At 38.1% G+C, this 25662-nt stretch overlaps 1 protein-coding gene across 1 annotated transcript; it reads left to right on the top strand.

Moving 5' to 3' along the window:
* Nucleotides 1-17705: 17705 nt before the first annotated feature.
* LOC116594041 (C-type lectin domain family 4 member E-like) lies at nt 17706-22683 on the top strand. The gene is made up of 6 exons (XM_032348889.1): nt 17706-17912; nt 18717-18809; nt 19432-19521; nt 20240-20391; nt 21021-21136; nt 22349-22683. Exons 1-6 carry the CDS (start codon nt 17876-17878, stop codon nt 22497-22499), a joined length of 639 nt encoding a protein of 212 aa, XP_032204780.1. The 5' UTR covers nt 17706-17875; the 3' UTR covers nt 22500-22683.
* Nucleotides 22684-25662: the final 2979 nt, after the last annotated feature.

The following is a 25662-nucleotide window of genomic DNA, read 5'->3' as shown; positions in this document are numbered from 1 at the left end:
CAAGGGAGTATTGGATGTGCCAGAAATTTAAATCTATTACTAAAGTTGTAATTTGATTTTACTACTGATGAAATACAAAAACTAAAAATCAATGAAGTATATCCTCACTGTCGACAAAAAGAAAAAGAAAAATTTATTTTAAATGTTCATAAAGTCATTGGCAGTAATGTCTGTAGCCTCTCACTAAAATTTCACCTTGCATGTTCTGATGGCTTGGGAACATCTACGGAAAGTGCTCTATTACACTGATTTTTTTTTTTTTCCTCACTGTAGTCCTCTACAAAATGTCATTTTACATGTGTATCTTAGTTCCCATAAAACTTCATTCTTTCCTGAGATACATATAGTGATGTAGCTTTTTAAATACAGTGAATATTATTAAGACTTCAGATTGTCATTGGTATAAAGCAAGTTCATTTACTTTTTAAATTCTGTTCACACCTGAAGATTTAATTTCCACTCATTCTTAAAATGGTTAAAATAGTGTATGATTTTCCAAAACTTATACTTTGCTTTTTATTCTCAGTGTGTGCACACTTCACAAATTGTATAAAGAAGATGTATTCTCTGCCATCAATTGTCTGTCTGTGTATCAGACAGGGTCCTCTAAGGAACCCCGAGATTTATTAGAAGGAGTTGGTTCATGCAGTTGTGGAGGCTGAGAAGTCTCATAGTCTTTGATCTGCAAGTTGGAGACCCAGGAAATCTGGTGGTGTCCACGTCCAAAGGTTTGAGAATCAGGGGAGCTGATGGTGTTAAGTCTCAGTCAAGGGCAGGAGAAGAAAAACATCTCAGCTCAGCAATCAGACAGAAAGGGCCACCTTCTCCTTTCCTCTGCCTTTTGTTCTATTCAGGTCCTCAACAAATTGGACAACACCCACCCACACTGGTGAAGGCAATCTGGTTTGCTACAACCACTGATTCAAAGCCTAATGTCATTGGGGAAAACTCTCACAGACACACCCAGAAATAATGTTTCACTAAATATCTGGGTACTCCCTGATGTAATGAAATTGACACATAAAATGAACTATCACACCTGTTTATACTCATATTACACAAAACCACTATTTGGATTCCTTTTGCCTTTGACAGTAATACTGTCCTGGCGCGTATCTCTTCTCTCCTTATCCCCTCCAGACTATTTAGAGTGACTTTTTTTTTAATATTTTATGTATTTATTTAACAGAAAGAGAGAGCGCAAGTAGGCAGAGCGGCAGGCAGAGGGAGAGGGAGAAGCGGGCTCCCCATTGAGCAGGGAACCCGATGCAGGACTCAATACCAGGACCCTGCGATTGTGACCTGAGCTGAAGACAGAGGCTTTAACCCAATGAGCCACCCAGGCACCCCTAAAGATTTTATTTATTTATTTGTCATAGAGAGAGAGCCCAAGCAGGGGGAGCATCAGGCAGAGGAGAAGCAGGTTCCCTGCTAAGCAAGGAGCCTCATGCAGAACTCAATCCCAGGACCCTGGGATTATGACCTGAGCCAAAGACACGCTTAACCACTGAGACACCCAGGCGTCCCTTTTTTCTTTATTCTTAAAAGCTCTTTATATTTGTTTATCTGTTGTATGTTACAAATATTTCTCTTATTTTCTCATTTGTCTTTTGTTAATGCGTATAGTGTTTTTATAGGTTATGTAGTATCTGGATTTTGAGTTGTAATTAGTCACAGTTAAGTTCTCAGATTTGGGTTAAATAAAACTTCAGCTGTGTATTCTTGTATTTGTATGGTTTTATTTTTTTATGTTCAGATTTCTCTTCTATTTGGAACCTATGCTGGTATTTGACATAGGGACCCAATTTCACTATTTTTCCGAATGCCTAGTTAGTTTTTCCCATTGTATTGATTTAAAAGTCCATTTTGGGATGGTGCTTTTATATTTGTAAGTATTTGTATTAGTTTCTGAATTTTTGTTTATTCCATTCTTCTGTGTGTCTCCTTTTGTGCCCATACCACAGTGTTTTAAATACAGAGGTTTTATAATGTGCTTTCATATCTGAAAGGACTATTTCCCTTTTATGGTTCTTTTCTTTTCTTTGTATGTTTTTAAAATATCATGTGTACTCTAGTATATTTTTTGCAATATGAATTTCAGAGTTTTTTTTTTTTTTGCTTAAAAAATTATGCTATTTATGTTAGGACTGTGCTAAATTTCTATGTTAATTCAAGAAAATTGACGTCTGGGCACCTGTATGTCTCAGTCAGTTAAGAATCTGCCTTCCACTCAGGTCATGATTTCAAGGTCCTGGGATCAAGCCCTGCGTAGGGCTCCCTGCTTAGTGGTGAGTCTGCTTCTTGCTCATCCTCTGCTCTTCACCCTCGGTCCTCTACCCCTGCTTGTGCGCTTTCTCTCAAATAGATAAAACCAAAAAAAAAAAAAAAAAAAAAAAAAAAACCCTGACATCCACAAACAAGGGATATCATTCCATTTGTTCACGTCCACTTCCAGAAGTGTGCTAAAGTCCTTCTCATATGGTTTCTTCAGATATCTCATTATGTTGATTTCCAGGAATTGTTATCTTACCTGTAGCTATTATAAATAGAGTTTTCTCTTCTGTCTGGTTGTGTTTGTATACACATTGATTTTGTACGCTCGTTTTCTCTTCTACTCTTTTTTTAAATTTATTTCATTGTTTGCATCCTTGATTGTTTTAGATGTTTCAGGTATATTACCATATCATCTGCTATTAGAGATAGTTTTGTATCTTCTTTTCCATTTGCTAGATTTCTAGTTATTTTCCTTTAAAAAAAAAATGCACTGGCCTATACCTCCAATATAGTACTAAGGAGTAATGGAAATAAGTGAGTCTCTTGCCTTGTTCTTTTTTTTTTTAAGATTTTATTTATTTATTTGAGAGAGAGAGACAGTGAGAGAGAGCATGAGCGAGGAGAAGGTCAGAGGGAGAAGCAGAGTCCCCGTGGAGCTGGGAGCCCGATGCGGGACTCGATCCCGGGACTCCAGGATCATGACCTGAGCTGAAGGCAGTCGTCCAACCAACTGAGCCACCCAGGCGTCCTTTTTTTTTTTTTGCCTTGTTCTTGACATTAGTGGGAATGTCATACTGTCTCCCCACTAAGAGAGAAGTTGGCTTTAGAGATAACCAGGCTGCACTTCCCCCAAGTGTTTGTGTGAAGAATGGATATTAAATTTTGTCAAGATCCTTAAATAGAGAAAGGCAATTTCTGAAGATAAATAATTTTTCTCTTTGATGAAAACCAGAAAATAGAGCTTAAGGGACATTGAAAGATATAGAAAGTATAGAAAAAACAGAGGTTAAGAGGCATAGAATAAGACTATTATATATCTCTAAGGAGAGGAGATAGAAACTAGGGGAAACAAAATACTTTCTTAAACGTCTGGGAATTTTCCTAAAATAGTAAAAGTCACTCTACATATTTAGAAAGACCAGAATATCCCAGACATGATTAAAAAAAGAAATCCAACGCTTAGTGATGTCATTGTGAAGTTATTGTATTTCAAAGAAAAGCGGAAGTAAAATCACAATTTCATTATGAATCAGGGAATTATAAGACAAAATGAAATACCACTTCATAATCTCAAAGTGACAAAATTAATAGTCTGACAATGACCAAGGTTTGGTAAAAGTGTGGAGCAGTGGGAGTTTATATAAGCACCTGTTGAAAGTTCATATATAGAATTTAGAAATAGAATTTAGGAAGCAATTTGATACTTCTTAGCAAAGAAATCCCCTATGACACATAAATTCCACTTCTAGAGAAATAGTACCTATATAAACAGATTTGTACAAGAATAGAGGAATAAAATAGAATAGAAGAAACAGCACCATTTGCTGCTATTCTTACACAGCAATATACAATATGCAGTCAGGACAAAGAATGAACTAAAACTATATCACATATGACTATGCATATAAATCCTTAAAACAGGCTTTTGAAATATAGCAAATTACAGAACATATACAATATGATACATTTATATAAAGTTGAAAAGCAGTAAAAATTCAACAAGGTACTACCTTGGGATGGAAAACTGTTTTCAAACAAAGCAAGGAAATGATGAACACAAAATTTAGAGTAGCGCTTCCCTCTAGAGAACGGCAGGGGGCAGAATGTGGTTGGGGAAAGGATACCCAGGGACTGAAGTCCTTCATAGGTACTGATATAGATATATATAAAAACAAAAACAAATATATATATATATATATATATATATATATATATATATGGATTGTATTTATGTATTTGAGACAGAGGGAGACAGAGTGAGCACAAGTTGGGGGGAGGGGCAGAGGGGGAGGAAGAAGCAGAGAGCCCATGAGGGGCTTGATTCCAGCACCCTGGGTTCATGACCTCAGCCAAAGGCAGATGCTTAACCAGTGGAGCCACCCAGGAGCCCTGGTACTAATACTTTTAGCAACATGGTCATAAAAAGGCTTTTATGGAATGAAAATTTTTTAAACAGTACTTGGACATTATCTATACTTTTAAGTGTACTATGTTACAAAATAATAAATTTAGATATTTTGTAAAGAACCATTGGATGATGAGGTATTCTGCATTCACCACGACTCAATTGCTGCACGGTGTACCCCCTTACAGTCCATTTCATTTGGACTGTACATTTTGGTTTGAAATGTACATTTGGTTTGAAATACATATTTGATAATGGGAGGCCCCGTTGTCTCAGTCGGTTAAGTGTCCTTCATTTCAAGTCATGATCCTGGGGTTTTGGGATCAAGCCCCACATGGGGCTCCCTGCTCATTGGGGAGTCTGCTTCACTCTCTCCCACTTCCCCTGCTTGTGCTCGCTCTCTCTCTCTCTCTGTCAAATAAATAAGTAAAATCTAAAAAAAAAAAAAAAAAGAAATACATATTTGATATCCATTTAAATACTTGGTTAGGCTCCCTCAAGAGGGTTAAAATATTTCTACCATTTATATGGGAATGTTTCTGAAGACATTTATTCCTTCTATCAATTCCTTACAATTCAGTTCAGTTTTCCATTATCATTGGGTAATAAACTGAGTATAATTTGCCTTATTCACGTCAAAGCAGATTCTAATGGAATATTCTTTCCCTTTGCTACAGATTTATGACCAAATAGAAGCAACTCAGTGCAGTATAACCAAAGTGGTAAACCTATCTTAATTTTAGTTAGAAATCTATTTTGTGAGCACCTGGGTGGCTCAGTCAGTTGAGCATCTGACTTGATTTCAGCTCTGGCCATGATCTCAGGTTTGTGAGATCAAGCCCCATGTTGGGCTCCCTGTTCAGTGGGGCTTTTGCTTGAGATTCTCTCTCTCCCTCTGCCCCCCCTAAAATATATACATAAATCTTTTTAAAAAATAAATCTACTTTATTACAGAAAGAAATAAGATAGGTGGCAATTGAGAATGGAGTTAAGCTAAGAATACCTTTAAGGCAACGTTCCTTCATCTGACAGTTGTACTGTGTTCAATATTACGTGCAAGCACAATTCCTCTCAAGCTCCAGAACTTTGAATGACATATAACTCCTGCTCTAAAAGCAAAACAAAACAAGACAAAACAAAAAATAAAAAACATTTACCTGATGCAGTAACTTACGAGAATCTGTTATTTCCAATGCTTTTATTACTTGGCAGATGGCCTCCGCGCCTTAGCAGAGACCCTGACTACCATAGCAAATTCTAGCTTAAGCTCCAGAAATCAAGAATGTGGCACTCGTCTGTATGTACACACAGATGTTGACCTGGCAACTGAGGAGAGCTAACTGAGGAGGACAGGTCTCTTACTGGACAATCAGAAATGGTCTGTGCAGAAGAATTCCCTTGCCAGAGAAAAATAATTAACTGAAAACTCCATCTCTCAGAGAGAACTGTTCTATAGTTCATCCAGGTGCTTTTATTTATAGTTGTTAATCTTACATTCCTGGATCAAAACCTCATTTCTTAATTCACATATAATCCCTTACATATCTCACTACTGGAAAATATAGTTTAAGAAATTGTAAGGGAGGGGTGCCTGGGTCGCTCAGTGGGTTAAAGCCTCTGCCCTCAGCTCATGTCATGATCCCAGGGTCCTGGGATCGAGCCCTTTATCGGGCTCTCTGCTCGACAGCAAGCCTGCTTCCTCCTCTCTCTCTCTCTCTCTACCTGCCTCTATGCCTACTTGTGATCTCTGTCAAATAAATAAATAAAATCTTTAGAAAAAAAAAAAAGAAATTGTAAGGGATATCGGATATCAGTAGGGAGATGAGGAAAGAAAAGATGTTTGAAAGTTCTGAGTATATTCAAAAACAACCTTTCCCATAAAGGACGGTCTTCTCTCTCTCAGTCAGTCAAGCTTCCCCACTTCCATGTTGGAGGGACATGCAGTAAGCACTGTCTGTTTCCCTCATTTTTCTCCCTAGTCTTTGATCCATATGGACATATGAAAGCCCATTTAAACTGCCCAAAGTTCAAATTTCATCTTGTTTTGGGTTTATGAATAGTTTAATGAGGGACAACTAGACATCACTAGCTTTCTACCCCCGAACTTAAAATGCCTTAAAATTTAATTTTTATTGAAATAAGAAGAAAAAGATAGTTAACATAAAGGAAGCATATTTTGAGTACCCATTATATTTTCACATGGATGATTTTACTTAATTGTCACCCTAACCCTTGTTCACCTACCACATGTTGCTTAAAGAAGAGAAAGATGTGTGCAATTCAAAGGAATGTTAATTGGGTACACCGGAAGTCAGAGTCAGCCAGTAGAGGTGTTGAAATTGAACATTGCTCTATCTGACCCCAGAGCTTTTTTCACCATGGCCTGCTGCCCACAGGGATGATGGTGTCATTCCATTAAAAAACAACTGTCATTGTTTTGATAAAATGCATTTATTTCATGCCACACTTTGGAATCTTTATTTCCATATTACTGTTCATTTTGTGTCAATAGTGTCACTTAAACACGTATTCCTTTTACTTTTGGGAAGAAGTTATTTTCCTTGAATTCCTACCCAATCTTAGTAGGATCACATATCACTTGGGAAGAAATACACAACCCAGTAAACCAGCACTGGAAGCCCAGATTGAAAAGGTTTGCAAAGCTGCCACGGCTCTGCCTTTGGTGCTCAGATAGGTGGGTATAGAAGAAATCCACACACTACAGAAAATCAGCATGTTGAATGTGATCATTTGGGGCTTACTGAAACTGTCTGGTATCCATTTTGCTTTGTTTTGTTTTGTTTTGTTTTGTTTTGTTTTGTTTTGTTTTGAGAAGGAGACAGAGATAACAAGAGAGAAGACAAGTGGGGAGGAGAGGGAGAAGCAGGCTCCCCATTAAGCTGGAAACCTGACATGGGGCCCCATCCCAGGGCCCTAGAATCATGACCTGAGCCCAAGGCAGATGCTTAACCAACTGAGCTACCCAGGTGCCCCAAAACTGTCTGGTAGCCTTATAGCCAGAAAAGCAATAGTCAAGCTCAGAAGTGCTAGAGAGCCCCAGTTACACCCAGAACACAGTAGAAGGCAGTGATGGATCCCTTGCTGCATTTTACCAAATTGATTGTGTGTCAATGGTAGGGAAAGAGGGAGCAGTTCCCAGCCAGATTATGCAGACAAGTACTTGAGCGAGGGAGCCACTGTGGACTAGAGCAATTGAGAATTGGTTCACCAACCACATTTGGAGAGTTTCCTGGTTTTATGGCTTTGAAGGCCACAACCACTATGAAGAGTTTTGCTAACACAGCAGAAATGACTATAGAAAATATAACTCCAAATAACATTTATCTCAGTGCGAAGGTGAGCAGGAGAGGCCCACCAGTACAAGTCAAAGAGCAGAAGAAGCAAAACATTGAGGAAACAAAGAGGATATAACGGAGATTTCAGTTACTTCCTCCGACAATGGGTGTGTCTCCATATTGGATAAACAGTCCTAAAATCATAGTTGTGACAACATAAAAACTAATGGCCAAAAGACCGGAACAGCTCCTGGATCTTCATGGGACCAAAAAAAAAGTCATAATTTTGGGGAGGCACTGATTTCTCTGTTTATTTGGATGTGGGTCTTCAGGACACCTGATACTTCATGCACATTTGAAAGGGATACAGTCAGATTTATTATAGCTTTTCAGTCATTCCCCAAATATACGTGTAAAGCAAATATATCTGGAACAGAACCATATTTGAATTCTGAAGTAAATATACCCAATTATATTCATGAGCTCATAACACTGGGGGAAAAAAAAAAAAAAAAAAGACCTTCCTTAACAGGAGAGAAATCATCTGTTACATGTTTGAATCCAAAATATCCAGAAAGAATGAGTTGGATTAAACAACTAGAGAGCAAAAATTTAAAAGTAAAGTGAAAGTGAGGGAAAAACACAGACCACATAAAAAGTGTATTTGATAATGTATGAAAGGAAGAGGAAAGACATTCCAAGGCTTCCGGGCTTTAATTAAAACCTAGGAAATAAGGAGTCCTGATATTTATTGAATATCTTTATTAAGGTAAGTGCTTTCTTGAAAGTTGTAATTTGGTTATGATAGTAGTTTTACAACAGATTTAACATTGTTTAGGGCTTACAGTAAAAAATAACAATGAGAGGAAGAAACTTCGGAGATTTAAGTTTTCAAGAAATTGCAAAACAAGCATAATGAAGTGTGAAGTTTCATCCATTAAGGTTTGGCCTCATTCACTCTGAAGAATGATTATTTTTGGCACAATTTATATTAGAAAAACAATTACAAATTCAAATGTGGGTTTGCACTCCCCCCAAAATTTTATCAAAAATATTGAGAAATATTGATCATTTTTATGCTGTTAATCTCTCTTCCAAAGGATTGATATAAACTGGCTATTTTTAAGAACAAGAACTTCTTTGTGATCATTATAGAAACTTCCTAGGTATGGCATCCACCTCCACTCATTTTCCCTCTTGTTTCTGTGTGGTTTTTTTAAAAGATTTTATTTATTTATTTGACAGAGAGAGATCACAGGTAGGCAGAGAAGCAGGCAGAAGGAGAGGGGGAAGCAGGGTCCCCGCTGAGCAGAGAGCATGATGTGGGGCTCCATCCCAGGACCCTGAGATCATGACCTGAGCTGAAGGCAGAGGCTTTAACCCACTGAGTACCCAGGCGCCCCTCCCTTTGTTTTTTATGTATTTTTTTAAACATGAATTCTAAGCACTTGAGATTCCGACAGAAAGAACACAAGCAGTCTAACTTCCAGTTGGAGGTAGAAGGAGCAGGAGCGTTAATCATATTATTACAAGTGTGTGTGGAAATATTTTGAGAAGCATACTCAAATGATAGCTGCTAATGAACAGCCTGTGGGCCATAGTGTCAAGTCTGAACTTTATTTTAAAAGATGTGTGGAGAGCTCTTGTTGGATTTAAATTACAGAAATAATAGCAGATTTGCAGTTTTGTAAGATTTTTCCTACCACCCCCACTGCTCGTGGGTAATAAAGGAGATGGAATTTCCATTCAATGTCATTCTTTTGCCCAGTCTTACATATCCTGACATTTGAAATGTGACCCCCCCAATCACTATTCGATGAGGGTATGGTACTCAATTTCTTCAATCCCCCAAGGGTGACAGCCTGGTTTGTATGGCCACAGAGGAAAGCCTGGGTTAGGCCAGGTGCTGTGTCCACACAAACCAGGGAGGGCATGGTTAGAACTCTCATTCAGTGGGAGGGGGCCAATATAATCAATTTGCCAGTCCCTCACTAGCTAGAAACTCTGGTGAATGACCCCCAGCTTCTTCTGGCAGTTGCTGTGGGCTTCTTTAGATCACACAGGACACGCTGTTACTGCATTAAGCAAGTCACTGTCCTTCAAAGGCAATCCAGCCTTCCTGGCAATATGCCATCCTGGGTGTGGTGCGTCCAATCTACCATATCTACTGGAGGGTCAGGAGCTAAGGTTCATTCCTGAGCTAAGGTCTCAGCTTCTGATTGTGGCGGGGTTGGGGGGGGTGGTTGATGCTGGTGCTTTCTGAACTGGGACATGGAAAACAGTGAGGGCCACTCGGGCTTTTGCAGGTGGACCCAAATGTCTTTCCCATATCCTGACCCCATAAGGGCTTATTCATAGTCATCCACCCCTTGGCTTCCCTTTGTTCATGTCATAGGGTTAATCCCTTTAGAGCAGCATAACTATCAAGGCAAAGGGTTAAAAGCCAGGCATACAGGGATCACCACTGAGGCTGCTGTGAGCTCAGCCCACGGGCCGCTAGAGTTTGTTCCTGTTTCTCCCTAGATGGTATCCATCATCGGGTTGAACGGCAACAGCAGTCCAGGTAGGCGGACTTCCCTGACTTGACCATCTGTGTACCAGGCATTGGCAGGAATTTCCCTTGCCCCCTCTTTGCAGGCTACAGGGCTGCCATAGACATGGGGGCGTGGGGATCTGGAAGAGCTACATACCCCACAAGACCTTGTAGCACCCACCTTTCTAGAGACAGTAGACTGGTGGAGAGGGGGCTCCTCTGCTACAAAGAGACCTGTCACTTATTCAAAGGAGGGGTGTAAGCAATGGCCGAGGTGGATCAATAGAACATATTCTCAACCCACCCTTTCCTTCACAGGCAGAGAAGTTCTCACCACAGTCTGCTCTTCCTTCGTGAGAGGCTCTCTCTGAAGGAACACTGTGTACACTGTTAGGAGCTGCATTTCCCTGGGAGTGTATTGGGTTTCTGGCCCCTTCCAGATCTGGGACCAAAAGCCGAAGGACCCTCTCCCTTTCTGTTGGCTCTGCCATGGTGCCTGACCCACAACTTCCAGAGTCACAGACACATCTAACTCAAATACGAGGCCTGCTTGGGAGATGCCCAGAGATTTGACATGCCCCGCACTTGGGCTTTCTCAAAGGCAGCTTATATATTTCAGATTCCCCATCGTACGTGTGCCCCTTCTTCACCAGGTGACATAAAGGATGAAGGGACTGTGAGACATGGGAAATAAAAGTCTCCACGACCCCAAAATCCCTACAAAGACTTGCACCTCTTTCCCATTCTTAGGGGTTGGATGGGCTTGCATCATATCGATCACAGCTTCTGGGACAACGTGCCGTCCCCAGCTGGACCCCAAGACATGGCTTTTACTGCCCACCTGCTTGCACTCACTGACCATTGTCCCACATTTTACCTTAAGCTCTTCTTTCCAATTTATCTCTTCAGTCAGGCAAATGGAAACAGAAACCACCCCTCAGGCAAAGTGACTCTCCAGGCAAGACCTCCAGCCAGCCCAGAACACCCAGACCAGTTTGGGTGGTCTACTCATGCCTCGCAGATGAACCGTGGAGTGACCTCTGGAAAGACTGACAGTTACCTTTACTTCATTATAATACTGAAATCTCCACCCAAGGAGGACCACAAGCCTCATTTATATAATATACAATATCTGTATGTTTCCTTAAGGTGCATGCATGGCTTTATGACCGCCTCTACACACAGTGAGAAGATTTCCCTATTTAAATATTCTTCCAAACCCAAAATAAAAGGAACCCATTCACCCTTGGATGGGGGACCATGGATTTGGAAGTTATTCCCTGTGATCTCATTTGCTGCAAATAAAGTTTCCATTGCGCAACAAACAACTCCGCCTGATGTATCTGACTCACTAGGAGCGCACTCACCATGGCTTGGTTATAATGGGTCTGTCTTAACCAGGAGACCTGCAAAGGTTTACAGTGTTGCCTGAGCCTTGAATTTTCTGTGGGTTCCTGGCCCATCCTCTTCCTCAAAGATCCTCCAGCAAAATCTGCCAAGTGTCCTACAGCAGCAGCCTGTCTTCCCATGTTAACATTGTATTGTCAATGTCATTATTGGAATTCTTTGACTTGTGTGTGATCATTGTTCATAAACCCACACCAGTAGTCATCTTATTTAATCAATGTCAGTACAGCCTTTGCGTCTGTTTGGATTCATTGTTAATGTTCACAAATTTATTTAAGTTTAATCAAGCAGCAGATATATAACAAATTGAATTAAAAATCTCTACCTGATCTATTTGTTAAAACTCCTTTCAGTGCTATGAAATACAAATCTATGTATATTATCAAGAATAAAGTGCTACAATGATGGTTTTGAAAAAGCGGTTAAATTTGTTGTATACAAAGTCAAATATCAAGAATTTCATTTAAAAATAATTTCACATATGAATTAAACAATTCACACATTTTTATTGAGCTGTAATTTACATATAGCATTGTATCATTTGAAGGTATACAACATGTTGACTTGATACATTTATATATTACAATATGATTAACACTGTAGCATTAACTAACACCTTTATCACATCATATAATTATTATTTCTTTTGTGTGGTGGGTAGAAGTAAGATCTGGTCCCTTAGCAGCTTGGAAGTTTATCTAATTAATTATCTACTATAATTATCTAATTGAATATTAGATATTATCTAATTATCTAATGGATTATCTAATGAATTTATCTAATGAATATTATCTAATGAATATTAAATAGTTATTTAAAAGTTCTTTTTAAAAAATGTTTATGGCTTTAAATTGTGACTTTATTTCTTACATCTTAATACATGGAGCATGTCCTTCAACCTCTCCATCTTAGCTCGATTTACTCATCATTAAAATGAGATTAATAGTAGGACCTCATTATTGATTGTTATGATCATTGAATGAGATTTGTGTAAACAGCTTAACCCAATGAGTTACATATACTAAATAACAAATGACTGATACAGTTAGAGGGTGGTTGTAGAGGTATTTCTTACACCACTCTTCTTTTTCCTACTTGAATTGCTATGATGAGGAACAGGTAATATCTATCCCATCCATATTGCTCACGTTCCATTAATTATTTGGGAAGATGTTATATAAGCATACAAACTTGCAACAAATAGAGAAGTAGCTCCTAAAAAAGTAAATAATAAAAAAAATTACTCCTGAAGACTTAATGCCGAGCATGTGGAGATTTTAGTCAACAATATTATATTATAAAATAAACTTCCAAGCTGCTAAGAGACCAGATCTTTCTTTTACTTACCACACAAAAGAAATAATAATTATATGATGTGATAAAGCTAATGCTACAGTGTTAATCATATTGCAATATATAAATGTATCAAGTCAACATGTTGTATACCTTCAATTGATACAATGCTATATGTAAATCATAGCTCAAAAAAATTTATGAATTGTTTAATTCATATGTGAAATTATAGATGTGTAGAGAATATGCATTTCCCATTGCTCTACTTTGTAAATTCAGAGAAAAGGCTGTCGGAATTCTATGACTGCTGTTTAAATCCAGGGTTTGTTGCCTTTTGATGATGGGCTATGTAAAGATCGCTTTATTTTCTCAACTGCTTTTGGAGGAAAATGTACTCCTTACTAAAGAGGCAGGAAATAGGAAAAAACAGCACTACCCACTGAAATGAGAGATATGGGTCTTAGACCTTGTTCTGCCACTCAATATTTACATGATCTCCAGCAAATAATCTCTTATTTGGAACCCAGTACCTTGTTTGTGATGAATGTATTAAATTAGATCATTGCGTTGAACTTTAACATTCTTCCCCATTCCCGGTGTATCTACCTTTCTCTTGCAAATATCATAGAGCTCGCAGACCAAATTTTCTCAAACATTAAAAGCCACTGTTGATTAGAAACAGATGGAAAAAATGATAATTGAATTTGAGTTAAGAAATAACACTTTTCTTTATTGAGATGTATGAGAAGAATGAGGACATTATCAACATATCAAAGATGGTTCAGTGGAGAGGTTCTACTGCCAGAGGTAAGAGATTTGATTTTCAGCTGCAAAATACAGTGAGAGCTGACTGAAGCTTAAAGCAGAATTTTTAGAACCAAAGGCAATAGCATCAAATTGGATGAGCCTGGGAGAAAAGCAGATGAATAACTTGTTCTTGTCCCACAAATAGATTTCACTAGGACTTCAATGAAAGATGCTTGCTTCCTTCGTGGGCTTTACATGCTATTCCTGTGACTTAGCTCATCTCTGACTGAGTCCTCAATAGACCGCATAGCTCCCTCTTCCCAGTCTGCTCCAAACAGATCCAAACTGGAAGGGAGGGCAGGCTACAGCCAAACTTAACTGAGGGCTTAGAACCTGCATGTCAACTAATTCCCTAAGGAATGTGCATTCTGATCGAATCATCATCACAGCCACCATTTCAAATAGTTTCTTTTCTTTTTTTTATTTAATTTTATCTTTTTTCAGTGTTCCAAAATTTATTGTTTATCCACCACACCCAGTGCTCCATACAATCCTTGCCCTCCTTAATACCCACCACCAGGCTCACCCAACCCCCGACTCCCCTCCCCTCCAAAACCCTTAGTTTGTTTCTCAGAGTCCACAGTCTCTCATGGTTTGTCTCCCCCTCTGATTTTCCCCAACTCACTTCTCCTCTCCATCTCCCAGTGTCCTCCGTGTTATTCCTTATGCTCCACAAGTAAGTGAGACCATATGATCATTGACTCTTTCTGCTTGACTTATTTCACTCAGCATAATCTCTGAGTGAAATAAGTTAAGCAGAGAGATTATATCCTTACCATCTCTGTTTTAAAGCTCTTTGTTTGTAAATTATAAAATAAATAGGGAAATTCGTAGTCACCACAAGTATTTAAAAAGAGTGCAGGGCACCTGGATGGCTCAGTTGGTTAAGCATCTGACTGGGTTATGACACAGGTCATGAACTCAGGTCCTGGGATGGAGCCCAGTGTTGGGCTCTGCACTCAATGTGGAGTCTGCTTCAGATTCTCTCTCTCCCATTCCCTGTCCCTCCTGCTCATGCTCTCTCTTCCTCTAAAATAAATAAATAAATCTAAAAAAAAAAAAAAAAGAGTACAATGTCTGGAGAGCTTTAATAAAATTATTCACAAAAATTTAAACAATATGCTTCACATACATTTATAAAATTTGAGATAATAATATAAATGTAACAGAAATTAATTACAGCATAATTTAAATCTTTGCAGAATACCTCTGTTAGATGTAATGATGTTTAAAAATGAGCTAAATCGTTTGTTTTGGTATTTAACTTCCATTTAGGCGACCAGTCTTTGAGGTTAAATTCGACATGGAAATTTTTCACATCTTACAGGAGTAAATTAACAGCAGAATATCAGTTTTGCCACCTTGAAATTTCATGGGGAAGAAAAATTTCAGAATATCACTCAACAAAATTCATGGAAAATCATATTGGATACTGAAAGAAATTCTTATTGTTGTTCAGGAGTAGGAATAAGAAGGGATTCGAGAAGAGTAAATATGCAAAAATACCCTGTTCTGTATTCTCCCATGGTGAGGACAAAGTCTGTATGACAGAACAGCAGCATGCTGATCCCAAGAGCCATGTACCAGCTGCTCTGTGCGGCCATTCATGCTCCCAAATGTAACGTCATTGTGTTACATTTATCTAAGCTTTTGATATTTAATTGCAATGAAAATTGCCTTCAGAGAAAATTTTATATTCATGGTTATAGCCTGGAAAGTTGGTCTATGATGAAAACTCAAGCCAAATAATGATTTTTAACATTTGGTTTGTGTCATTGAGCCAAAAAGTGTGCACCTGCTAATGTGTATAAAGGTAGCCATTACCTCATGTGTTGAGGAAGGAAAAAGTAGAAATTAGTTGTGCCTGTTTTATAAATTACAGAAAAGTTTAAACAATAGTTAAGAAGATAGATACCCAAATATGTTGATGAATATAAAAGTAATTTTTAAAACATAAAAGTGTTGCAGGTATGATCTTACTTAACTAAAAACGAATAAGCACTATGTTATATAAACATGACTTACATAAGTTTGGAGAATGTCTCAAGGTATATGCAAGAAATCATTAAACAGGGTTGACTTTAAATCTTTTTTTTTTTTTTAATTTTTCTGAGTGAGAGAGAGAGACAGTGCACACGAGCATAAGCAGGCGGAGTGGCAGGCAGAGAGGGAGGGAGAGAGAGAAGCAGGATCCCTGCTGAGCAAGGAGCCTAATGCGGGACTCGGTCCTAGGACTCTAGGATCATTACCCGAGCAAAAGACAGATGCTTAACTGACTGGGCCACCCAAGCACCCCAAGTATGGTTGACTTTAGAAGAGTTAGGATGGATGGGAGGTCTTTTACTTGCCACATTCTTCTTATATTGTTAACCATAAAAATACTAGTTTTAGGGGCACCGGGGTGGCTCAGTGGGTTAAGCCTCTGCCTTCAGCTCAAGTCATGATCTCAGGGTCCTGGGATTGAGTCCCACATCGGGGTCTCTGCTTAGCAGGAAGCCCGCTTCCCCCTCTCCCTCTGCCTGTCGCTCTGTCTACTTGTGATCTCTCTCTGTCAAATAAATAAATAAAATCTTAAAAAAACCTTCTTTCATAATTTAGAAAAAGTAATAAAATAAAGGATAAAAACATATGTATTTTGACTGATTAACATATTAATTTGTTGATTACTAATATTAGTCATTGAATATTCATAAAATTATTAACATAGAATTATTTATTGGTATTAGTTATTACTGACTGATCATAATAAATAATTGACTGTAGTCATTATGATTCATCATTTAATAATTCATTTAACTCAGCCACTAGATAATTTCTTATTATTCAAAAACCATTTGCTGATAAGACCCATATTAGATATGCATATATTTTATAATATATACACGTAGAATTTTAAAGTTTTCTTTATTAAATCCACAGAACTATAAAATGGAGGATGCAGGGCAAATTGAGTAATATACTGAAACAATAAAAAGTCCCTTTGAGAACAAGGATATTTTCTAAGATGTGAAGGCTGTGACTCATTAGCATGGGGATTACCAGGTGATTTTTTTATATATGTAAATAAATAAATATTTATTTATTTACATATATAAAGGGTTTATTTACTTACTTACTTATTTTACTAATGTCTCCTGACACTTGTGAATTTTAATCAATAGAGACCAGTTTGATCTTAAGTATTTTTAAGGAAGGGAGTGGAACATTACTACATCTAACTAACCTTCCAGAAAAGCATTATATTTTCATGTCTAATTAAAATTACTTCTTCTGACATTCAGGTTTATTTCTCCTAATACAGGCCCTAATATAAAACAAAAATCCTCAAATAATTTGGAAAAATAGAATGAAACTACCTGCTGAGTCTCGAGGACTCCAGAAGCTGTGTTTTGACATAGGGAATGGATCTGAATTTCAAAGTAGTCATACACGTGAGGTGATTCAACTGGGGCAGACTTGTGAGATCGCCTAGGGGTAAGCACATTGATAGAAGAGATATAAACCCACAATGCAACAGACACAGCACGAGAGAAATCCAGAAGTTTCAAGAGATGTAAGCGAAGGAAGTAGGAAAAATAAAACATAAAATAAGAAAAGGAATTCACATGGCCAAGTTGTAAACACATATACAACATGCCCAGCTCTGTGCCAAGTGCGAAGACTTGGAGTCTGTCCCCTTTCCAGTTAACAAACGTGAGGTGGCAAGGACCAAAAGGAAAACTGGAAGTGCGGAGGAGGGCCCCACAAATGTCAAGGGCAGACCGAAGGATGAGTGATGCCTGGAAGAAAGTAGAGAAATTTTACCCACCAAAATAAAACTGTATTTTTAAGCCCCTGATGTGTCCACATGCTCAGCCCAATCTGCTGATACTTAACCACCTCACCATTTCCCCATTTAGTTGTTTCCTAAACTGAGGAGAAAGATGTGTTGCCCAGTAAAGTCCCTTGGCGTCCTTATGCAAGAAAGGAAACCCTGACTAAAACACAAAGCCACAGAACACGTTGATATTATGATGTCTTAGGGTCACACTTCCTAAAAAAACAGAAAAAGAATCATTTTTCTTGAACCTTACCAACAAAATACTCCTGGATTCAGAAACTGACAGAGGAGAAAAAGAGAGAGGGAAAGAGAGAGAGAGAATGAATCCATCCCAACCATCTACATCACAAGGCCCAGGTAAAATTTGCAACTCTCCCTTTCTCTCAGAGATCTGTCTTTTGGGAAGAGGTGATAAATATTTTGAGGGAAGGGACAATAGAAAAGTCTCCACTAGAACAAAAGAAGGGAGACAGAGACAGAATGCAAGAGAGGAAGCTGAGGGAGGCAGTGGTTAGGGACCGTATGTTGTACTGAGGATCGCTGGGATTCCAGGGAGAGCTGAATCAGACCGCTCTGCCCACCCTTTCCCTGTGTCGTGTTGGGCAAGTCACCTCACTTCTCTAGAACCCACTTTCCCTGTCTGTAAAATGTGTGTCTGGAGGGAGGCGGAGAGGAGCTACTAGAGGTTGGGCCGCGTTTTATCTGGTCTGATTGACAGAGAGCTTAGGAAATAAGACACCGAAAAGAGGAGAGCAGGTGAGAGATGAGAAAAACAGAGAGGATTAGAGGGAGAAATGGGAAAGACAAAAATAGGAAAAGAAGGGGAAAAAATCTGGGAAACTTAAGAAGGAAAAATTGCCCATCTCAGTTCACGAATCTTAAGATTAGCAATTCTAGGGGTTCTGAAAGATGGTTTCCAGACCAATAGCAGCCTCTGGGAACTTAATGGCTCAGTACCAAGTCTCATGAAACATTAACTCTAGAGGTGAAGTGCTTTCGTCTGTGTTTCAACACATCTTCCAAATGATTCTGATACATGCTGAAGTTTGAAACTTACTCCATATAGAACAGTGCGAGTGGAAGGAACTGCGTGGTTGGGTAAGAATCTCTTTTGTAACGTGCTAGGGAAGTTTGACTATGTTTGCATATTTCTTTCTACAGAGAAAAGACGCTTGTCTTCCCAAGTTCTCTTATGGACTGTTGCTGGGGTCTCCATGCTACTGCTCAGCGCCTGTTTTATCACCAGATGTGTTGGTGAGTTCGAAAGGTCAAGTTCAATCTCCCTGGTGAATATTAGGGGTAAAATCTTTCTTGTCGCCTTTGGGTTCTCTTCCCCCTCAAAAGGTATTTCTGTTCCACTTTCTTCCCTATTTATCTCCAGGTTATTGCTCAACTAGAACCCCAACTAGAACAGAATAGTTACCACATTTCAGTGACCTCTGACACATTTTTCATGATAGACATTTTTCATCTCCTTGACGGCCTTGTGTCCTTCCCTTTGCATTCATATCATTAGGGTAAACTTCTCTATGGGACCCTAACCAGAAGCATGATAGAATCGCTTTTTGGAAGAAGGGTAGGGGGAGGTTGGCATAGAGAGACTAAATAAAGATGCATTTGTTTTCTCTGGGCCTTTGGACCTGAGATACAATGCATTCACCTTCATAAATCAGGAAAATCATGAAATGTGAATTCCCTCTTCTTTCTTTGAGTAGGTAAATCTTATTGTCTCTCTGTGTAGAAGGACAAATAGGAAAAAAGAAAAGAGAAAAGAAAAAGAAACCATGATAATTATTGGTATTTTCATTATAAATACAAAAATGATAAAATTTTTTTTCAAGATTAATGGACATTAATTCTGCACCTTTCCTTACAGTGACATATCGTGTCCTTCAACTCTGTGATGAGAATAAGTTCCAGCTACATGAGGCATTCATGGACTTCTCCTGCTCCAGTGATGGATTGGGTATGATAGTCCTCAAACTTGAAGATCAACATTTATATATTGACACTTTTTTAAAAGATTTTATTCATTTATTTCAGAGAGAGACAGAGAGTGCAAGCATGAACATCAGGGAGGGGCAGAAGGAGAAATAGACTCACCCCTGAGCAGAGAGCCTGATGTGGGGCTCAATCTGGAAACCTGGGCTCATGACCTGAGCCAAAGGCAGACGCAAATCGCCTGAACCACCCAGGGGCCCCTATATCGACACTTTTTTTTTTTTTTTTTTTTTTTTTTTTTTGCTTCTAGATTGATTTGGGGACAAGTAAAGTAATTGGATGTTGTTCTGTTTTTCAAAAAAAAATGTAAAATCTTGCCTGTTCTATATGAGAATGCTGAGGAATTGGTAAGAAGACAGTTCTAGAACTTTGGAAATGCAATTAGCATCGAGACAGGAAATCTTGGGGATGTTATAGAAAACTTTTAGAATAAATCTGAGGTATGTCTCAACAGAACCTAGAAGAGGAAGATAATTGTCTCTAGGAATGCATTTTCTTTTCCTCACTTTCTTCCAAATGAGGTGAAGGAGAAAAATATATATATAGATGAGGGAATTTGCAAATACTTCAGAAATTTACTCCCTATGATGCTCTTACATATACAGTCTTATTCCAAGTCTTACCAAAATGCTACATGACGCTCCTCCAGGCTAGAGCATTCATGGAAACTTCTCTCCTCCTAGGTTCAGTCAAGAATTGCTGTCCATCGAATTGGGTACATTTTCAATCTAGCTGCTACTTCTTTTCTACTAACACCATGTCCTGGGCATCGAGTTTAAAAAACTGCTCCGACATGGGTGCTCATCTTGTTGTTATCAACACGCGGGAGGAACAGGTAGTTGGAGTGCAGCCTCCTCCAATGTCTGTACGACCTTCTTCTTAGCATCTATCCCTTTCTCCATACGTGCATACAGCGTTGGGCCACAGCTACTATTTGTTGAATGAATGTACTGAAATGCATGCCATTTCTACTATTTCTGTAAGTCGATACTTACCCTATTTTTACCACGAGAAGAGGCTAAAGCGAAGGGATTTCTATGTTCTGTTTCTTGATTAGGAGGATGGGGGGGCGGGTAAGGGCTGGGAATTCATTTTAGAATGGCCATTACATTGATGAGCATATCATATGATTATGTCAGATATGTCAAAGGTATGACCACTATCCTTATGCTGTGATTAATAATGTTTCGTGCTGGATATATACAGTAGATTTTGCTACAAATAACAGTAGATAAACTTGAAATTAGTTATTGAGAACCTCCTTCTCTGTTAAAGATTTGATCCTATGGTATGCATATTTTTACCAAATTAAAAAGAAAATCCTCTATGATCTTACAATTTCAGAGACACTTATCATCTGTAGTCTTTGTCCTACTTTATTTCTCTTAAGAACAATTACCTTCAACATTTGTTCAAAATTGAAATAATTGGTCTATTTTTTTTTTTATTGTGTTGCTTCCATAGGAATTCCTTTTCTTTGCGAAACCTAAAAGGAGAGAGTTCTATATTGGACTGACAGACCAGGTGAAGGAGGGTCAGTGGCAATGGGTAGATGGAACACCTTTCTCAGAATCTCTCAGGTAATTTCCTTCTTGCAGGAGAATTTTAACACTGTGTCAAATCAAAGTTAGACCATTGCTGCAGGGAGTTCACAGAACCTCCTCCTGTTCCACAAGATATCTTCGGGTCAACCCTTCATAATACGATTTGCAAGAAGATAGACGAAGGAAGCATGAGGATCTAGTGCCCCCATTTCCTGAGACTATCTGAATACAGGGGAAGTAACAGTTGAAAAAGAGAGGGTTAGAATTAAAGACTAATTCATTGGAAATGCAGCAGAGACAAAGTGAAATTCAGAGTCTTATGCCCCCAAACTAGTAAATGAGATAAAAATAATGATTTGAGAAAGTGGAGTTATGGAGTGAGAGCATGGAACCCCCTTGTTAATATCCCTTTTCTTTTTAATAATGACCTTACTTCGTTACTGCATGGCACTTCGGAGTTTTCAAAGTTTTTTATCTCATTCGTTATTTCATTTTACCTAAATTACACCTTTCTGGTATACATGGATATCATTAATCTTTACTTAGCATTTGAGGAAACTAAAGGTCAGGAAGGTTAAGGTCCGTTCTAAGAGTACAGCCCAGATGCCCTGAGACTTGAGAAATTCGCTTCACTACAGCACAATACCACCACTGAAGTATGTACCTACGTGACTACAGACTCAGTATGGAATAAAGGGAACCAAAGGTAAGATGAGATATGAGTGTGAAGAAAACAAATCCATGAGAATATCAGAGCTTCGAAGGAAACACGCCCACCAGAATATCAATAGCCACTTGTTATGGGTCGACAACCATGAGGGAGCATGACAGAATAGAAAATCAGGAGTATCCAGTTCAGCTTCATTCCTCATAAACTCTATGACTTAGACAAATGGTTTAGCTTTCCTGGGATTCATTTTCCTTATCAACAAAATGGAGATTATAGGGACACCTGGATGGCTCAGTTGGTTAAGTGTCTGCCTTCAGCTCTGGTCATGATCTTGGGGTCCTGGGGTCAGGTCTGCTTCTCCTTCTCCCTCTGCCTCTCCCCCTGCATGTGCACTTTCTCTGTCTCTGTCCAATAAATAAATAAATAATTTTTTAAATTAGAAAATAAAATGGAGATTACAATGCCTAACAAAAGTGTTGTGAAGTGATACAACACAAATGTCATTTGCCTAGCATAGTAGGTCACTTGGCTTCTTGTAGCTGCGATTTTAAATCTCCTGCATGATTATTCTCGTTCAGCTTCTGGGATGTCGGGGAGCCCAATAATTTAGTGACAGTGGAGGACTGTGCCACCATCCGAGACTCTTCAAATCCCAGGAAAAATTGGAATGATATGCCCTGTTTCTTCAGTATTTTTTGGATTTGTGAAATGCCAGAAATAAATGTCTAAAGCAACAGAAAAATTCTCTAAGAGCAGAAAGTACAACTTAAATGCATAAATATGGAGGCACAAGAGCATGAACATAGCTCCAACCAGAGAGAAGTGTGTGCGGCACTTAATGAGGACTCCTTAGGGACATTGGGAGGACTTCGTTGCTTTTGCTACCAATAAAAATGAGTCGTTTTGAATGTTATAATTTGTGATGCTAATTGACGTGCATGTTTCTCCATATTAGTCTCAGGACTTCTCAAAACTTACCAAGCAATTCTAGAACAAATGTCAGGAAAAGTATGCTCCTTTGGGCACATTTGTTTCATTTGTGAAGACTGATGGGAAAATATGGGACATTGAGCAAGTACAGAGCCCAGCAAGAAGAGGATTTTCAAAGTGACTTTGAAGCCCCTGAATTCAGGCTCTGGTCAATTTTTCTTTCTGGCTCCTGATAAGTCTATATTCTCTTCTCAACTACATACCATTTTTACCTCTGCCCAAGCAAGTATCTTCACTATGTTCTCCTGTACAATGAGTAAGAAACTCCCTCAAGTCATGAAGCTTATCCCTGCTTCAAAGACATGTGGACTTCCCAGGTAATGGCCTTGACTATGCCTCGCTAGGAAAAGGCCATGCTGAGCTTCGGCTCCAAACAGACTATGATTCAGAAAAAAACTCCCTTTTCTCTTTCTTCTCTTCCACCGAATAACTGAATCTCACCTCAGTTTGTGGCTCTTGCTCAGCTAGGGTCCAACGTCAAATTGTTTGAAGAGAACATTCAGCTTGACAATTTCCTATCTCAAGCCTATCCACTACTAGCATATTTTTTTCAGTACTGAGAAGGTTATTCAAGAATATTTAAATAACACAGTACCTTTAATAACCATGTTTCTTGCACACAGCACCATAAAAAGACCCTCAAAATTCATACATTGGAATGAATGTGTAATCATGAAATGGGAAAATTCAACTATGTAAGTGAATATAATATATTATCTTTCCTTAAAAATGTTTATTCTTCTTAGGTATAAGGGACCACGTGTGGTTTTTGAAACCAATATGCCTTTAAATCTAAAGTCATTTGACCTAAAAGTAATCCAGTACATATACTTTCTAGTTTCCTTTTTTCAAATTATAAACATCAATGAGAGACATATGGAAATACTTTTATTCACCATTGTTTCTTTGTGGTTGGCTATAATTTGTTATTTTAAATTTTATTTCAGGGGCACCTGGGTGGCTTAGTGGGTTAGGCCTCTGTCTTTGGCTCGGGTCATGATCTCAGGGTCCTGGGATCGAGCCCGGCATTAGGCTCTCTGCTCAGCGGGGTGCTGGCTTCCCCCTCTCCCTTTGCCTGCCTCTCTGCCTACTTGTGATCTCTTTCTCTCTGTCAAATAAATAAATATATAAAATCTTTAAACTTTATTTCAATATTGAAAGATATATGAAAGTATTATTATACTTTATTCACCATATATTTATAATTTGTTATGCAATTAACTTTGTCTTCAAAGTTTGGCAAGAAAAGAAACAATCACTCAGGGTTTACTGGTTAAAGATCAACAGAAACCAAGTTATTTATATGGAAAATTCTGAGGGGTACATCATCTGGTTGGTTCTATTTTAAAATATATTTTTACAATAGGGCCTACAAAAATATTCAGGCACCAGAAAAGCCAGAAATTTCCAAAAAATAAAAGAGTAAGCAATCATCTGTAGTCCCAAGACCATATTCCCAAAGTAAATCACTGTTAAGATGTAAATATTACCATGTGGGCCTCTAAATATTTTAAAGAAAAATCATTCTAATACATTTGGTGAAAATAATACACACTCATTATCAAAAATTTTTACTCATATGTTATCATGAATATGTAAATGTTATCACAGCTGAATCTTGTACTGTATCATGATTATGTATTATATTACATACTTTCTTAAATACATTTTGCTTTTTGTATAGCTAATATTGGCAGCATTTTTTATATATCTAGTTTTCTATGTACTGATTAATAATGCATCCCTTAACTACGCAGAATTGTATATCACCTCTCAATGCATTCAGATACATTCTATCAGTCCCATATTTTTAAGAGGAAAAGAACTCCTCTTGGAACTGTCTTTCTTTTCTGATCTGAACTGGGATTGTTCTTACGGTTTCTTTCATAGCCATTATTTTGTTGATTTTTATTATACAAAGGAAATATTTTATCACTTAAAGGTTATTTCAGATTATGATATACCAATATAATGAAACACTATTTAGTTATTTGGAACAAGGTATAAAACGTTTCCCAAACTGTATTTTTAAGTAAAAAAAAAAAAAATGCAAGATGATTACCCAAAACCACAAATAATCCAATTAAAAAATAAGCAGAAGACATGAACAGACATTACTCCAAAGAAGAAAAAATCTTTTCATGAGTCTATGAAAGATGCTCAACATCATTCATCATCAGGGGAAAACAAGTCAAAACCACAATGAGATATCACCTCACACCAGTCAGAATGGCTAAAATCAAAAACACAAAAAACAACAAGTGTTGGCAAGGATGTGAAGATTGTAGGTGGGAATGCAAGTTGGTGCAGCCACTGTGGAAAACAGTATGGAGGTTCCTCAAAAAAATAAAAACAGAACTGCCATACTATCATACTACTGGGTGTTTACCCAAAGAATACAAAAACATTAATTCAGAGGGATACCTGCACCTCTATGTTTATTGCAGCATTATCTATAGTAGCCTAACTATGGAAGCAGCCCAAATGTACATCAACTAATGAATAAAGAAGAGTGATATACACATCACACACAACAGAATTATACACACACAACATTATAGTGTGTGTATATATATATATACACACACACATATGTATGTGTATATATATATATATATATACACACACACACACACACATACACACACACACTCAAGAGAATATTACTTGGGTGAAATCTTGCCATTTGCACAAGAGTGTTATTATGCTAAATGAAATAGAGAAAGACAAATACCACATGATTTCACATATGTGGAATTTAAGAAACAAAACAAATGAGCAAAGGAAAAAACGAGAGAGACAAACCAAGAAACAGACTTAATTATAGAGAACAAACTGGTGGTTACCAGAGGAGAGGTGGTAGGGAAAGGGGGAAAGAAGAGGTGGGAATCAAAGAGAGTAC

Source organism: Mustela erminea, chromosome 6 (genome assembly GCF_009829155.1).
Source record: "Mustela erminea isolate mMusErm1 chromosome 6, mMusErm1.Pri, whole genome shotgun sequence".
Taxonomy (NCBI): Eukaryota; Metazoa; Chordata; class Mammalia; order Carnivora; family Mustelidae; genus Mustela; species Mustela erminea.
This window is presented reverse-complemented; position numbering and strand designations above follow the sequence as displayed.